We start from the raw sequence: 15,107 nt of genomic DNA, 5'->3' as shown, positions 1-15,107 counted from the left end.
GCCAAGATTTCTTTAAAAAACAACCACATGTAACACTTTGTGGACAACAACGCCAGGTGATACAACGAGTACGAAATTGCCTATATACACAGACGTATTCAAACCAAGCTGAGTTGTACTCTGAGACCATTTCGTCCTTCTAACTTCTCTATACAATTAGTATTTACCGCATCTATTTTCCCAGATGCTTGAGATGCGGTGGCCCATATAACCCCCGAACTATTCAATATAATCCAATAATGAATTGAGTTTTCCAATATGTAACTTGTCGTAAAATATTGTTTATTATATAAATTAATAATCATACCCATCTTCGGCAACGTTTATTTGCTACTTCGGTAAAAGGTGTGATGTTGTTCATTATTCGAATATTGTTTGCAAATGCTTAGCAGTATCCACTACAAGGCACGAGTAGATTGTACTTGCGATGGTTTAAAATGTGATATTTAACTGTTTGGAATAGCCGATGATCTGAATTATATAGAATTTGATATAGAGATGAACAAGGTTATTTCGTCTTAATTTAGTTCAAAACAGGTTTAAAGATGTTTTGTAATTATTCATCACTTAACTTAGAAGAACTTAGACGAACGTGTTGAGTAACATGGGGACAATATCAGAGAATATATTCAAGTCATTAACACAATGTTATCTGTATTAGCCGCCAAATACTCCGGAGATTTTTTAGCACTGTTTTTTGGCCTTTATTTTGCTCAACCTTCTACTGATGTAATCTTTGATTTCCCATGAAACAATCAATCGGAATCATCGGAGACCCTGGTTCTTTACGAAGTTTTTACGGAATAACCAACGTCTAATATAGGTACGCAAGACATAAGAAAAAGCTAAACAATTGCACTAATTACCGTATGCATTCATATATATATATTTACATTTTCATAGTTGATTTCTACATAGCACGATGAGTTGGTGTGTGCGCTCTCTGTGATTTGTATAAATGTATACATATAAATTTATCTATATCTAAGCATTGATTTTTTCATTTCGACTACATAAATTTTTGCCGTTATGAGTAAATCGCCATGTGCTTTGTAGCTAAAATCACTCATCGATTAAGTAAACGAATTATATCGTGTAATTCGTTACGTCCATACACACACCACACGAACTATATTCACACCTACTTTATGCACACGGCTTACTGCATTTCCGCATCTATTTGATTAGCTAGCACTGAAATATTAATAGAAACTACGTCGTTTCGCAAAGTGTTGTGGCAGTTGTAATAATAACAATATATGTGCTACAAGCCGTACTCTCAATCAAGCATACAGAATGTTATACAAGGGTGGATTTGAATTTTCATTGATCAACAGTGCGTCACGGCAGCTTGCTACATTGTTCATCATATATGTGGTTTTGTTTTATCCGTTCGTATAACCCGTTGCTTGCGTAATATAATAGGTATTTTCAACATATACTACAAGTACGCCGAGTTAACCTCTAAATACGAAAATATCGTTATTTCAATGTTTCTCTCGATTTATGTATACAACACATATTCATCAATATTCATAAGACTGCTTAATTTGTTTTCGCTCCATATGCTTGTGTAGGTGTATGTAATAAATCGATCATTTGAATACTTTCAGCGACTTTTGCATTGCAATAAGCCACTACTATTGCCATTCGTTTGATAAATGAGCAAGTGACAAATTCGTACGCCAAAAGGAAGCGTTGTCTATTGTCAAATGAATGAGCAAGTAACAAGTTCGGACGCCAAAAGGAAGCGTTTTCTATCTACCTTAAATAGTTAATAAATCCCTCGGTAAAACTAACTGAAGGTCGAAGTAAAGCTGAATATACTCAATATGCAAGTAAACATGCATCCACATTCGTATTGAATTGGGTCTGCTAGAAGTCTTAGTTCAATCTAGGTAGAAAATGCTCACTTCTGTTACCACACAGTGCCGAGGGGAAAAATTCCGGAACCAAACTTTTTTTTTTTTAGATTTATTGTGCGAGAAGCACGATATCAACAAGTTAACGATCTGCAACGTTTTACTGCGGAAAGTAGTTAAGTTCACTTCAGCAATACACGTTACTACTTATATATTATTTGTGTAGGCGTGACATTTACAGATTTATATGCTTTAACTGAAAGGAAAATAACAGCAGGAAAAAATTTATCACACTGAGATTAAAATGACCTGCTTAACTTGTGCAGATCCGTCTGTCTGTTTTTTATGGGGGGTATTTTATCTGGGCAACACATGAGTTTCCTCCTGTGCCAATTTGAAAGTAAGTACAGGTCGACTGAAGCTACTTATCGCGAAGGTTTTCTCCCACTTCCACGATTTTGACAGCGTTTCATCTACATTGTACATTCTCTTCCAAAATACATTTTGCCTCTATTTAGTATTTTTAATCAATATCGTGCTAATTGCACATAGAGATCGCGGGTGCTTTTAGGTAGCCAATGCGTTCTCGGCCTTAATCTCGTGTAACAATTACCTCGTATACTGGTCACCTCGGTTAGCTCTGAGTTAACCAGCTTTACTGTTACAGCAGTAGTAGCGCACTATATTTTCACAACAGTTGTTTTGCAGCGTAGGTAATGAACTGGCTATACAACTATGAAACTATCTGTAGCCGGACGCGTAGCTACTAGTGCTAGCTCCACTCCGCTGTGATTGGGTCTGTGGCAGGAGGAGAGGCGTTGTTTCTAACCGGCTCTCCTGAATGTTTGCGAGACCCGATACCAACGGTCGTGAAGGCGTCCGTCGGGGCGTACCGTGACTGCCATACCCGCCTATGGCCCCATGAGACGCCGATGATGGCTGGTGTTTTTCGTAAAGAAATAGCGCGCTAGCACTCATACACAAAGAACTTTGCTCAGCTGACGGGATAGGACTCAGCAATGCGTGCTGCCGCCCGCCTGGTACAGAACCGCCAAGGCTGCCTTGAAGCAGTGAGGTCATGGCTGAATTTTCAATGCTCCTAGATCTTTGTTCTAATGACGTTATTGACGTGAGTGGGCCTTGTGCTGAGGTGATGCCTGGTCCAACCAGAGGAACGTCTCCGATCTTGTTAGAACGAACATGTGACATCTGTAACGTAATGACATACAATGATCAAGTTAAAGAAAGCGGGAGTAAGGGAGGGATCTTCTTTGTTCACTCAAGCTGTATATCTTCAAATACCCGGCTGGAGCCAGTGAACGATTTTCTAACCATTTCATTATTTTTCCATACCATTTCACCATTTCATTTCATTTGTACCATTCATTCACGATTTCCAATAACATCATCTTTAGGAGTTAAAAAAACAACAATATCAATATAATCAGCATAGATACAAACCATTGGATTCATGGACATATAGCTATGAACACTTTGAGACAGCAGCTGGCCCTGTGGCTGTCCGTGGAAGACTCCCGCAGTTATCGTTGATGTCGAATCGAAGGGCTGTAGTTGAGTCGCCAAATAGGACGTGTACTGACCAAGTGCTGTGGCATCGATCTGAGACTTAAGCCCCTGTAGGAACCGTTGACCCATATGAGAGTCAGGATTCCAATGAGGATTGCTCAAATGGAAGCGTGCCAAGGACAACTCGGTTTTGCCCATTTCGCCTTGCTTCGAAGGATGTGGTTCCCTGATTCGGGCAGTAATTTCTGTCGTAGACTCGTCGGCTGGCTCGGCCGCTTTCGTCCACTGACAAGAAATATTTACAGAAAAAGATTCACTACTGTGTTAGTATTCGGGTTACACACAGACACACACGTAAAAATTTATCTTGAGTTTCTTCCCGAACAATTCTTTTCAAATTATATTCATAAGTTGGTCAATTCAGTAATAAATATTTATTAACAAACTTTAAAGAAGCTCAGGGCCCGTGATTTCTAACAACTGAACACAGCATCATCGAATGTTCAACAAAATCATGCACCTGTGGATTGCCATGCTTCTCGATGTCCATTTGAGCGAACGTGCAAACGTCTCCGACACCTTCGATCGAGATGGAGTTCTCAATAAAAAAACAAACGATTTCTCGACTCCGTGATCGGAAAGGTCCCAGAAGTAACAACGGAGTTACCACTGCACTAAGAACCTGAAGAATCAAAAAGTTGCAAGCATTTAGATACTTTCGTGCTGGAAACGTTTAGGTACTTTCGTGATGAAGAATGCAGTATACGTAGTTAGTTAGGCCCACGAAAAAATAGAAGCAGACAGGTTACAACCACGGACACGTACCTCACTCAATAGATGTGTGAACTTATACGTGAAGAGATTGCCGAATTCATCCCGTACAACCGTGGTATGAGCGTGACACTGCCACTCATCGGGCATATAGTGTATATGCGAAAGAATAGTTCTCATCAACTGCTCTGGGCACCATATCATATGCTGTGAAATTAAAAACCAAGAATATATAAGACGCTGACGTAGATTATATATTACAAATTCATATCGCAATTTATTCGAGCAATAACAAAAAGACGAAAATTGTACTAAATTTAAAAAAAAACAAAATCATAGATATCGTGCCCATAAGATTATGTTATTGGAAACACAAATTCGACAGACGTTAAGGCAGACTATCTGTGTAGCCTCAATTGTGTACCATACACAAAACCTTAATTCCTTTCCCTAACATGACATTTCAAAACTGTGCGCATGGGCTAAGTAGCTATGCAGGAGTCTCAGAGTTCTATGTAATGGTTCGGTGAATTGTGACTTATCTTCTTAACTGTAGCAGCTCTACTTAATCACTATATCAAAAGACCTATGTAGAAAATGCATGCTTTTCGTATGAACTTTCTAAAAGGAGTTCCTATTTTCGCACTTTTTTTATTCGGATAAGGGAGTAAATTTCATACTTTTTTTCAGTTATGCTTAACGAAATCATACACGTATATTCAAATACGTATATATTTAAATACGAACAATAGTTGTGTGTTAAGGAGACATTGACTGGCACTATCCCGCTTGGCCTTGTTAGCCCTGGAAAATGACAATTCTTGTGTCGACAACATGCAGAACCTGTGCGACTTCCAATTTGTATGTCGTGAATGATCTTACGCTTGAATACTTTCCCAGCCACCTTGAATTAATATGAAAATGTTAATAAAAGGTGATCCATTCCATGCGGACAAAGTGTTGCTTTACTTCTTTGCTAGGTCTTTAGCCTTTGACGGCCAATACCTTCATTTAACAGTTAGTAATGTAAAAAGTTCTGCAAGTAAAGGGTTGTTTGACTTTTTTGCAAGGTCTTAAGCCTTCGACGACCACTGATATAAAGTTAATTCTTCCATCCCTAATTGAGTTCATTTACGTTGTGAACGGTAAGACTACAAACGACAGATATAACTAAATGACTTCCGAAATGTCAAGTTTTGGATTTTAATGCTAATTAACAGCAAAACTAAACATCTTTAACAATTAAGGATTAATAATTAAAGATACCGAGATCATACCTCATCAGGGATCGCTGAGCGGCAAATGGCGAGAATCATCGACAGGATGGCAATGGCCGTTACAATGTGCTCCACTGCGAGAAAGTCTTCGTCCCAAATCGTCAGGGCGACAAGAACAACCCATGGAGAGGCCGCAAAAAACACGATATTCCTGCATTGTGAAGATGAAAATGAAAAAAATAACAGATGCCGCAGGCATATACATTTCTAAAAATGCCTTTTCTATCATCTGGACTGAATCATTTGCTGAAAAACTTTTTTCTTTATCTCGCTGGTTAATAATGGAATAATGCTAAGTATAATACTGCATAATACAGAACTATATATATACATCAGAAGGACAGTGACTTCGGAGAATTAACACAGAAATCAAAAACATCTCCAATAAAAAATTAGACATACTTAGCCAGTATGACTGTTAGATGAGTTGTAAATGCATTCATGTACTGCGTCGCTGCCCTATAGCCCATGCAGAGGCGGGAATCGAGCTCGTGCTCAAGTTCATTGAAGTGTCGAAGGTGAACTCGCGAATATCCACTCCAGGTTCGAGCGCCAAGGAAACCAGGCTCCCGTTTCACCATGTCAGCATAGCTGAACACCGTTTCAAAGAGATGGTAAATGAAAATGAATGGCATACAGACAAGATTTAACAGACCAACGCTCAGGAATCTTCGGGCCATTCTGCAAACCGGGACGACAAGAAAAACATCATAAATCCAATCAGATTTCACTACTCAATATGGGTAAAGGAAATTTCTTATGACACATATCTAAGTACCTAAACGTGAACAGTTATAGCAGACGCCTTACCTTACCTAATGCTTTTCCCAACTACATAATGGTCTAAAGAATTACGATAATTCTCGATTACTTTTCCTTTTTTACTGCTATGCTTTCGACATTTTTTCATAAGTCCCTGATTTCTACTTACTCGTCAGCTAGAATGGGGGTGTTCTCCGGTCTTCTGTAATCATCTCTAAGGTTCCAGTTGTTTTCGAAAGGGGACCACAGTCCCCAGAAGAGTAGCATTTGAATATTGTATTTGAGGCCCGAACTGAAGAATGTAACAGTCCCTATGAACGGTACGTTGAACCTCAGCGGTAAAACATTTTTGTTCACTAGCGCCACCAAATAATTGTCATGCCTCAGGATGCGGTGATAGACATCAAGCTCATTTAGTTCCTGCTTGTGGACCGCAATGGGATAATCGCCTTGACGTTGAGCCTCTAGTAATCGCTGCAGCACATCGTGCCAAGTCATATTGTCTAGTTCACCCTAAATTCACAGCAAGTGAACACGTTTACCACTGTAGTTCAACTAACGTTGCTAGAACATACCTGCTACATTAATTGTATTTATATATATACAGATATAATTCGACTTTAAACGCCTACCCAATGAAACAAGGGTCTCGAATGACATCGCTTCATAAATTAAGCCGTACAGAGGGCTACTTTTTACTTGGAGAAGCGGGGTCGCACTTTCAGGAGAGCTATCTGATCTTACGCAATGACTGATTTGAATCGTAAGGCCAATTATATTTTGTTAGCTATGTATATGTAATAAGTACATGACGGGCCTTCGTTTTGGCTTGAGTTAGGCGTAAAGAAAGAGAGAGGGACCGGAAGATAAAGGGAGTAAGAGAGAACCATGATGCTATTCATGAAAAGTTGAAAAAACTTACCGGTAGTATTCTTAGAACTTTTGAATAGAATCGCCTAATCTCCAAATTGGAGCACAGGTTTTTTAGAAGAACGGCAAGCTTGTAAATTACGTAGATGATCCAGATCACAAAAAAGAAGCCCACTGAGCGCGATAACCTGATAGAAAAAGACACCACGAATGAACAGAGATAACATTTAAATAACGGCGATTCGTGCCGTTTTTGCTAAAGTCCTCTGAAAACCCGCGAAGACATTTGCAGACATTACATAAAATGAGGATATTTACCGCCTTCAATGAGCTCACTACTGCATGTAAGATATTTGACATATAGTGGTAGTATCAAGGAAACAATAAAGCGAAATCAAAATAAATCATATATAGATTAAGATAAATAATACATTGCTTTTGTCCTTGAGATCTGTAACGTAAGAGTCGAGGTGGGTGAAAATGAAATAAATTAGCTTTTGCCTAGCTAAAATACAAATCCGACTAAAAGCGCGGCCAAATTTTCATCTAGCACTGAACAAAACTTCGTGATTTCTTCACTTACCTGGCTATGCATTGTCCAGGCGGTATGATGCCATCTTTAAGTTTCACCTTAACGTGTTCCGTGGTATTGCGGCCATCTACAGGTTTATCTCGAAACAAAATTGGGTAGTCAACGCAGGAAAACAAGAACACGATAAATACAACCAAAAACACGTGCTGACTGAAATCGGGATATGAAATGAAAAAAATTATAAGCATTACTACATTGTTTGATGGAGCTATTGATTTTGTTTATAGTCAGTTATCATTATTATAGTCTTGGAAAAAGCATTCAGTAGTTATTTATATAGCGCATATGTCTTAGGCCATATTAAAGTATGGACACTTTATATTACATGACCAAATAATTGAGTGCTGAACGGAGTAATTTATTTGATATAACATGTGATGATGTTGTGATGATATGTATTATTGGTAAGCAATCAAACGGATCATATTAGCTAAACCAATGATAGACTAGGCCAAGTTCGTCATCGTGCCCCGCTTATGAAGCCCATCTGCGGGGATATTTAAAAATAGTGGTCGACGCTGGTTTATTTATACGTACGCTAGAGCGAATACGTCCTGAACCAGCATACACGTGAATCCGTGCCGTTGATGGTAGGCGTAAATCTTGCGGAAAAAATTGTCCAGATCGGGTATATGGGCGGACGTGCCCTCTGTGCCGGCGATGTGTACGTCTGGTTGTAGATCCAATCCTTCTCCCGGTGACGCGCCCGGCTAATACACAGCCAACAAATATAAACAAACTTGTTTAGCACATTTCTATCGGTAAACATTTTTTTCAAAACGAAGCAAAGTTCAACAAAACGGTTTCAACGATTTTTTATAGCACGCGCAAAGCGAATACCGATCAACAAGATAACATTTACGCACCTGCGGTGGCGCATCATCGTCTCCGTGGGGCAGCTCCTGATAGCCACCCTCTAACGCTCGATACGACATACTGCTAGTCATGTCCTCTGTAGAAACCAAAGGTGAGAACAAAGCATAAACTTGGGTTAGTGGTAAAATATTATATTGCAATGCTGATTTGGTTACTGCTTTTGCTATTCGCTATTTGCTGACTCCCATGTCCAATCTTCAAGTAAAATTCTTCTATAAGTGGCTTTCGTAATTTCCTGTTATATTTGTATATAGGTGTATTTCAAAGTATTTACTTAACGTGACATGCTTTCTCAATTTAACGAACCAAATCAGCACTGCACTACTGTGATCTGCTCTTTATTACAATACTTGTACGAAATATCCAAGCAAACAGCATTGCTTTGCCATAACTAGATACTACAAACAAAACAAGCGGTTGGCAACGCTGCGTCGATAAAGTTCAAGCCTGGCTAAACTGAGTGCAGGACTACATGTGCCTTAGGCTGTTCTATCATCATCACAACAACTCACGATGTAGATGGGTTGGTTTATGTCTCCCATAATAATGTCGGCAAATATAGTAATAGCGGCGAAGCTACATCAAAAGACTTGAGAAGGCTACACCTGATGCCACTCATATGTAAAATGTATAGCAGAGAAGGGACGATGGTAGTGCCTCAGGTGTTCTTGAAGTAATTTCGTCTTCAATTAATAATAGGAGGAAACCCTTTTTGCAAAGAGATTCGTGTTGTTATTTTGGTTCTTCTAGTTGTCTTCTGTCTAAGCCACAAAGCGTTGCACGCCACATGTTTAATTTACGTTAGCTTATTTTATGAAGTATCCACTGTAAGCATAAAATTTTTCAGCCCGGCACATAATAATTTACGCCATAGCACCACAAACACAATTTGCCTATTTACAACGGTAGTTTTCACATTACACTATTACTGCAATTATAAACACAGGTGTGTACTATGGAATTCATATCTCATGCTTTTATACGACAGAAATTTAAGAACTAGAAAAAAAAAAACTAAATGTAACTAGATCTAACTTGTAAGCAAGTTTTTGTCGAAACTGCGCATGAACGCGCTGCTATCAGTACAGGTAGAAATGAGCGAAAATTACGAATCATTGCACAAATCTACATCAACTGCAGCCATTGATTTTCTAGTGTGTAAGACTGTCGTGGAACATTTTTAAATGTTGCCACGGGTTAAGTTTCTCATGAGATCCTTAAAAAACAAACATTATAAAATGGATAATTAGGATCAACATATTTACTTTTTGATATCATACCGTATGTGCGTCAAATCAGTACTATTACACCTTATTTTATGCATAAAGAGGGAACAATATAAGAGCTCAGTCTAATATATAGTTGTAGTTGAAACCTAGACTTGCCCGGCCTAATTTCTATATTTGGTACACCTCTTTTTCCGACAGTAAAAGTATGTCACCGTGATTTTCCTTTTGCCAGTAATCTACATGTATGATACGCACACATACACACGCCTCGTGGCTTCGGTCTTATTAAATACTATGGCACCACATCGCAATGATAATGAGTTGTGAATTTTTAAGACTGCGTCAATGAGAGTTTAGGAGATTAGGCACTAAACTTTTGGCCCCCAGTTAGCTATTTAATGCTCCGTTAGTGCACAGGAATTGCAGATCGCGATTATTCGAGCTACGGCAAGGACAGCAACACCGAAGGTGCGTTTCTCTCTAACGACGCAAGGGAGGTGAATAAGCTGTTTATTGACTACCCCATATTGCTTGTTCGACAACGATGGGGCGTTTATCAATACACCGACTATGACGGCCATTGCGTTTGGAACAGCACGGTCCATTCTGTTTCCTGCTGAACGTTGAGGCAGCCTTGATATTTATTACCTTCGTTTTTACTTACCGTCCATAACCGGATCTTTCCGTATCCAATAAAGGTTAATATATACCCAAAGCCCTGATGAACAGGTCTATTTATATGTTCTTGGAAAGATTTTCTCTACTACAGTATCACCAGATCAACATACTGCGCTATGGAATAAAACTTCCTTTTCTTTTCTTACCAGCTATCGATCCCAAACGGATCCATAGGGTGTGCAGATGGTGCACTTAGCGAAAGGATTACGGGCCAATTACAACAATGCTCTGAAGCACAGTCAACACCACAGCAGAAATGTTGCGTTCTAATCTTTTCTTGTACTCTGGCCAATCATAGAAAGAATCTTCGCTATTTAAAGCTCTCAGCTGTTTGTGCATCGGAACACAACGTGATCGTGGACCACCATAGAAGCCTGCAGAACGGAGAGAGCAATTACGCGGCAATATGTTTCGCCCGTGAATTTTGGGAAACAAAATCTAACCACGCGTGATGGATTTAGCTACGGGATTAGAGTGGAAATAGTAGTAGTTAAGTGGAAACCACAGTACTCATAGACCAAACAGAGTCGTGTATACCGTCTCGCTATTACAACAATAAGAATTAGTTTTATGTACTACATGTATATGCGTCGAAAAAGCAAGGTCTTGGCAATAACATGGTATCTATGCAGGGCGAAGACTTTAGCTTATAGCTGCATAGGAGAGGAATCATTCTGGATGGGCGATTTCGCAAAACAGTGCAGGAATAATTCCTATAGAAGAGATTACCATCTGCGCGTCTTGATAGAACTGGTTATTCTTTGGATCCAGCTAACGAATGCTAAAGTAAAGAGCCGAAGGAGTCTGCGAACGAACGTTCGAATAGTGAAACAAACGTATGAGAACAAGGCTTCGTTGTCACTGTGAGTGATTTTCAACGTACTGAACACATAATAAACTTGTCAGTGGACTGCGTCGATCATAGATTTCGATACAAATGGTACAAAGTTTGACACAGCAAGAGCAGAACACTTCTAATCTTTGCCGAGGGACAAAGTCGGCACTGTTATTGTCAAATCTAATCCACGTACTGTCAAAGTCTGTAGATCAGGTTGAAAGGTTTTTTGTTATGAAGTAACGTTGCAGTTAACATTATTGACACGGGAAGTAGATAGAATGAATTTTTGTACTTGTGGTGTATATGCGTATGTGTAAGCCTGTGTGCCAGACTTTCAAAAGCGTTGTAACGCAGTGTAGCGTTTCGCAGTATGGTCTAAAGTAAATGTTGTAATCGTCGTTCGTGTCCAACGTTACAATGCTTACGCGGAACCTGATTCATTTAGTACCGTTTATTGATAATATTGTTGGTGTTGATCAATGGTGATGCCCACAACCGCCAGTTTGCAATAATACAGACATGTAGACAATCATGAATGTCTTGGCTTTTAGCGACCTACAGCACTATCTAGATCATTTTCATCGCAGAGCACTTTAATACCGTCAAAATGAATAGTTTTATTTATTGGCGGTGGATTTTATGAATGATATCGTGCCAAAACCGATTGAAATTTTTTGTGGTTCTTCTCTGTGGGCAATAAAATCTATCATACCATGTCCTACTAGATGTCCAATCGACTTCCGAAAAGCATAATTTCGTCTAGTCCAGTTGCCCCTTGCTTGGGGAAAATCGTACTTAAAAAAACATGTCTACCGAATTATACCGCACTACCGAATTGTATTGACAGCGGAGAAATCTCGCATCTGCATACATAATGCATGTACTAAAATAGGAAGAACGTTTCTCAATAACATTACAAATGGATACTTTCTGGTTCACTTCACAGAGGTCACCATACATAAACCAATATGCCGAATTCGTCCGCAATACCCCTGGATTTGGACTGGGTAAACTCGTCGCAGGTGAACTTATACTCTGTGAAGGAAACATGTGCAAATATTATACGTCGCCGTTGTGTGACAGAAGCAAACGCAATAGCCTGGCATTTGCGTGCCATTACGTGCATCGACCTTACGACACTCTCAGGCGATGACACTCCATCCAAGATATTCAGGTGAGCTGTATCTAAGGCCAAACGACACCTGTTTTTAGTTATAGGCTATAATTTTTATTTGTATATGTCCGGAGGGCATATTAATTTACACAGAGATATAATGTTATATACAGTTTTTTATTTTAATTAGCAAATGTAAGAAGAGAAGCGAATAGGCGTACAGGAAAACGTCCCAACATACATTACTTATATCACAGTACGTAGAGGAAGCTTTCAAAAATTCAGAATTTTCTCCTAAGCCGGATTATTTAGCTATCGTTATCCTTTACCGAATTTATTTGAGGATATACTGAAACGTGTGTTTAATATATAGTCGTCTAAATAAAAAAAAAAGACTACTAGAGGCTTGTTGCCCTATTACGAAAGTCCTTTCTGTGTAAAATAATTTATGATATAATAGTTTGTTGCGATCGCGATCTACGGTATGCACTGCGGACAATGAAAAAAAAAAGCGAAAAACGGAGTTAATTCCCATGCGTTTTGCTAAATCTCAATTATTCGTTATGTACGTGATATATATATATACAGGTTGTGTTCAAAAGCGGTGGCTCCCTTGTGTAAGGAGATCACGGATTTCATAGGACTATCGGTAACCACTGGAGCAGTCTGCGTTTACCCAGCTAGAGTAGCTGATTGTGTGCAGTCATTCAAAGACCTAGGTGCAGCTGTGCCTGTTGCAGCTGTTGCCACAGGCTTTCCTACTGGTACGATTGTGACAAATTTGCAATAACCTTTTGCCCAATTATTTCTTAGCCCAAAACAGTTCTTGGAAAAATTACTACGCTTGAGTGTCCCTTGGTGTTTCCTAATGTCATGTTCAAGCACAACTGACAATTTCAATGACACCAATATTACAATACTTTGAATTCACATTTTCATTCGATATTTTGACCTTTTGTCTTTGTACTAGCCTACAGTCATTAGTCATCATTAGCCTGATGAGTGAGACGGAAGATTTTAGACATAGCCATGTCCATACCGCCATGACTAATAAATATAGTATGGATATTTTTTTGTGACGTAAAGGCGCCAGTTAAACAATTGCTAGTGTATTTCATACGACAAGAAAGAATTGTTGCTTACTAAACAAGGTTATCTTCATACAATTTTAACCGCATTTTATTGTAGGACAATACAGCCTGTCATGTCGCTTAGAAGAGATCAAATATGCAGTTGAAGAAGGAGCCTCTGAAATTGACATAGTCATAAATAGAGCAGCAGCACTCCAACACGATTGGGAACGAGTCTATGAAGAAATTGTGGATATGAAACGTGCCTGTAAACGGGCGAACCTTAAAGCCATCCTTGCCACTGGTAAATTCACCAACTATACTACATCATTTTTCATGTATAAAATACATTAACAAGTTTGAGGCAAAAACAACAGTTCACTACTTTCATCATTGTGGAAATTTACTGACTCGAATTAGGCTTCAAAGCAATTGCCTCCATAACGGTTTACCACCTCAGGGCCTTCAGGCAGTACTTTTGCTCAAATGGGTGTGTTTCTAGTAAAAAAAAATTCAGAGATTCTTCGACCTGGGTTTTTCATATAGCCCCAGTGGACAGGATGAAAGTCACAAATCTGTGAACTGTTACTACAGCGAGTAAAGTACATGTTAATTTCCGTACCTTTTTCTAGGTGAACTTGGTTCGCTGCAGAATGTGTATAAAGCATCCCTCGTAGCGATGATGGCCGGAGCGGACTTTATTAAGACTTCGACTGGGAAGGAAAACGTAAACGCGAATCTGCCTGTAGGTCTTACAATGCTTAGAGCCATTGAGGAGTTCTATCAGGAAACCCACAGAAAGGTAGAACACCGACACGTGATTACTTGAATGTGATACATACGTGAATGCCCAGTCTATAAGAATAGTTTTTACAGTATTATGGTTCGCTTAAAAATACCGTCCTTATAAATATACAAGTTAGAATTCATGTATTTTTCATTGTATAACACTAATACTGATTAGGGAAAGGTGATTTTAATTTTATGTGAATAATGGTTTTCCTATCATGGTTCCGTCGAAGCACCACCCATGTGTAACACAAATTTTGCGTTATTCTGATTCACCTCAACGATTTACTCGTTTATTAAAAGCACCATATAATCTATATAATTAAGTTTAAGTTACACTTCGTTTTACAGGTGGGCTTTAAGCCAGCTGGTGGCATACACACCGCCAAGGATGCCCTTAATTGGCAACTCTTGACCAACGCGATCCTTGGCGAAAAATGGCTTTACAACGATCTTTTCCGTATCGGTGCTAGTGATCTGCTGGGCGATCTTGAGAAGCAAGTGTTTGTTTACGCTACTCGCAGCGTCTGGAAGTCCTGACCTCTGTAACAAGTGGCAACTCAAAGTATATTAATGCGTAACTATAATGATGAACATCCAGAAAGGAAAATCGAACTTCAAGAACTTGCAGCAATTTAAGAAACTTCTGATTTTTTGACGTATTATATTAGGTAGTCAAAAGATCGCCACTGCCATTATAAATGAATAGGAAGACCAAGGGTGCGCTAGACTCAACGTAACGATAAATCCTTATAGAACACTGAATTATGTACGGACTCTTGCTTCGAATTCTTTCTGATCAGTACTTAATTGACCCGACTAGCTAAATTAAATTTCAGATGGTCCTAGCTA

At 39.1% G+C, this 15,107-nt stretch overlaps 3 protein-coding genes across 11 annotated transcripts in view; 2 read left to right on the top strand and 1 right to left on the bottom strand.

Moving 5' to 3' along the window:
* The window catches only part of MagR (Iron-sulfur cluster assembly 1 homolog MagR), an 18,202-nt gene extending 10,703 nt beyond the window's left edge, over nucleotides 1-7,499 (top strand). Inside the window, exon 5 of one of the 2 annotated variants that reach the window (XM_086975485.1) lies at nucleotides 5,446-7,499. The gene's annotated coding sequence lies outside the window, so the exon portion shown is untranslated. Of the gene's footprint in view, nucleotides 1-5,422 lie in introns of both variants that reach the window. The other variant, XM_086975484.1, reaches the window with a different exon arrangement.
* The window catches only part of Dera (deoxyribose-phosphate aldolase), a 17,829-nt gene extending 2,722 nt beyond the window's left edge, over nucleotides 1-15,107 (top strand). Inside the window, exons 1-6 of one of the 6 annotated variants that reach the window (XM_022813848.2) lie at nucleotides 11,144-11,384; nucleotides 12,229-12,456; nucleotides 12,985-13,160; nucleotides 13,585-13,770; nucleotides 14,099-14,268; nucleotides 14,607-15,107. In XM_022813848.2, coding sequence (XP_022669583.1) covers nucleotides 12,251-12,456; nucleotides 12,985-13,160; nucleotides 13,585-13,770; nucleotides 14,099-14,268; nucleotides 14,607-14,795 — 927 coding nt within the window. In that variant the 5' untranslated portion in view covers nucleotides 11,144-11,384; nucleotides 12,229-12,250 and the 3' untranslated portion in view covers nucleotides 14,796-15,107. Of the gene's footprint in view, nucleotides 1-11,143; nucleotides 11,483-11,517; nucleotides 11,765-12,228; nucleotides 12,457-12,984; nucleotides 13,161-13,584; nucleotides 13,771-14,098; nucleotides 14,269-14,606 lie in introns of those variants that run through there. The other 5 variants (XM_022813847.2, XM_022813849.2, XM_022813851.2 and 2 more) reach the window with 5 other exon arrangements.
* On the bottom strand, nucleotides 262-10,795 carry Atg9 (autophagy-related protein 9). 3 transcript variants are annotated; one of them, XM_022813836.2, is made up of 12 exons: nucleotides 10,591-10,795; nucleotides 8,528-8,613; nucleotides 8,199-8,371; nucleotides 7,653-7,811; nucleotides 7,122-7,257; nucleotides 6,369-6,712; nucleotides 5,840-6,028; nucleotides 5,438-5,588; nucleotides 4,215-4,367; nucleotides 3,910-4,071; nucleotides 3,324-3,674; nucleotides 262-3,071 (listed from the first exon to the last, which is right to left on the bottom strand). In XM_022813836.2, exons 2-12 carry the CDS (start codon nucleotides 8,606-8,608, stop codon nucleotides 2,604-2,606), a joined length of 2,367 nt encoding a protein of 788 aa, XP_022669571.1. In that variant the 5' UTR covers nucleotides 8,609-8,613; nucleotides 10,591-10,795; the 3' UTR covers nucleotides 262-2,603. The 3 variants fall into 3 exon arrangements, with proteins under 3 accessions (XP_022669571.1, XP_022669570.1, XP_086831599.1); XM_022813835.2 differs by having other exon boundaries at nucleotides 5,840-6,118; nucleotides 10,591-10,794; XM_086975473.1 differs by lacking the exon at nucleotides 10,591-10,795 and adding an exon at nucleotides 10,022-10,044 and having other exon boundaries at nucleotides 5,840-6,118.

The sequence above is a fragment of the Varroa destructor genome, unplaced genomic scaffold (assembly GCF_002443255.2).
Source record: "Varroa destructor unplaced genomic scaffold, Vdes_3.0 BEIS01000007.1, whole genome shotgun sequence".
In the NCBI taxonomy this organism is placed as follows: domain Eukaryota; kingdom Metazoa; phylum Arthropoda; class Arachnida; order Mesostigmata; family Varroidae; genus Varroa; species Varroa destructor.
This window is presented reverse-complemented; position numbering and strand designations above follow the sequence as displayed.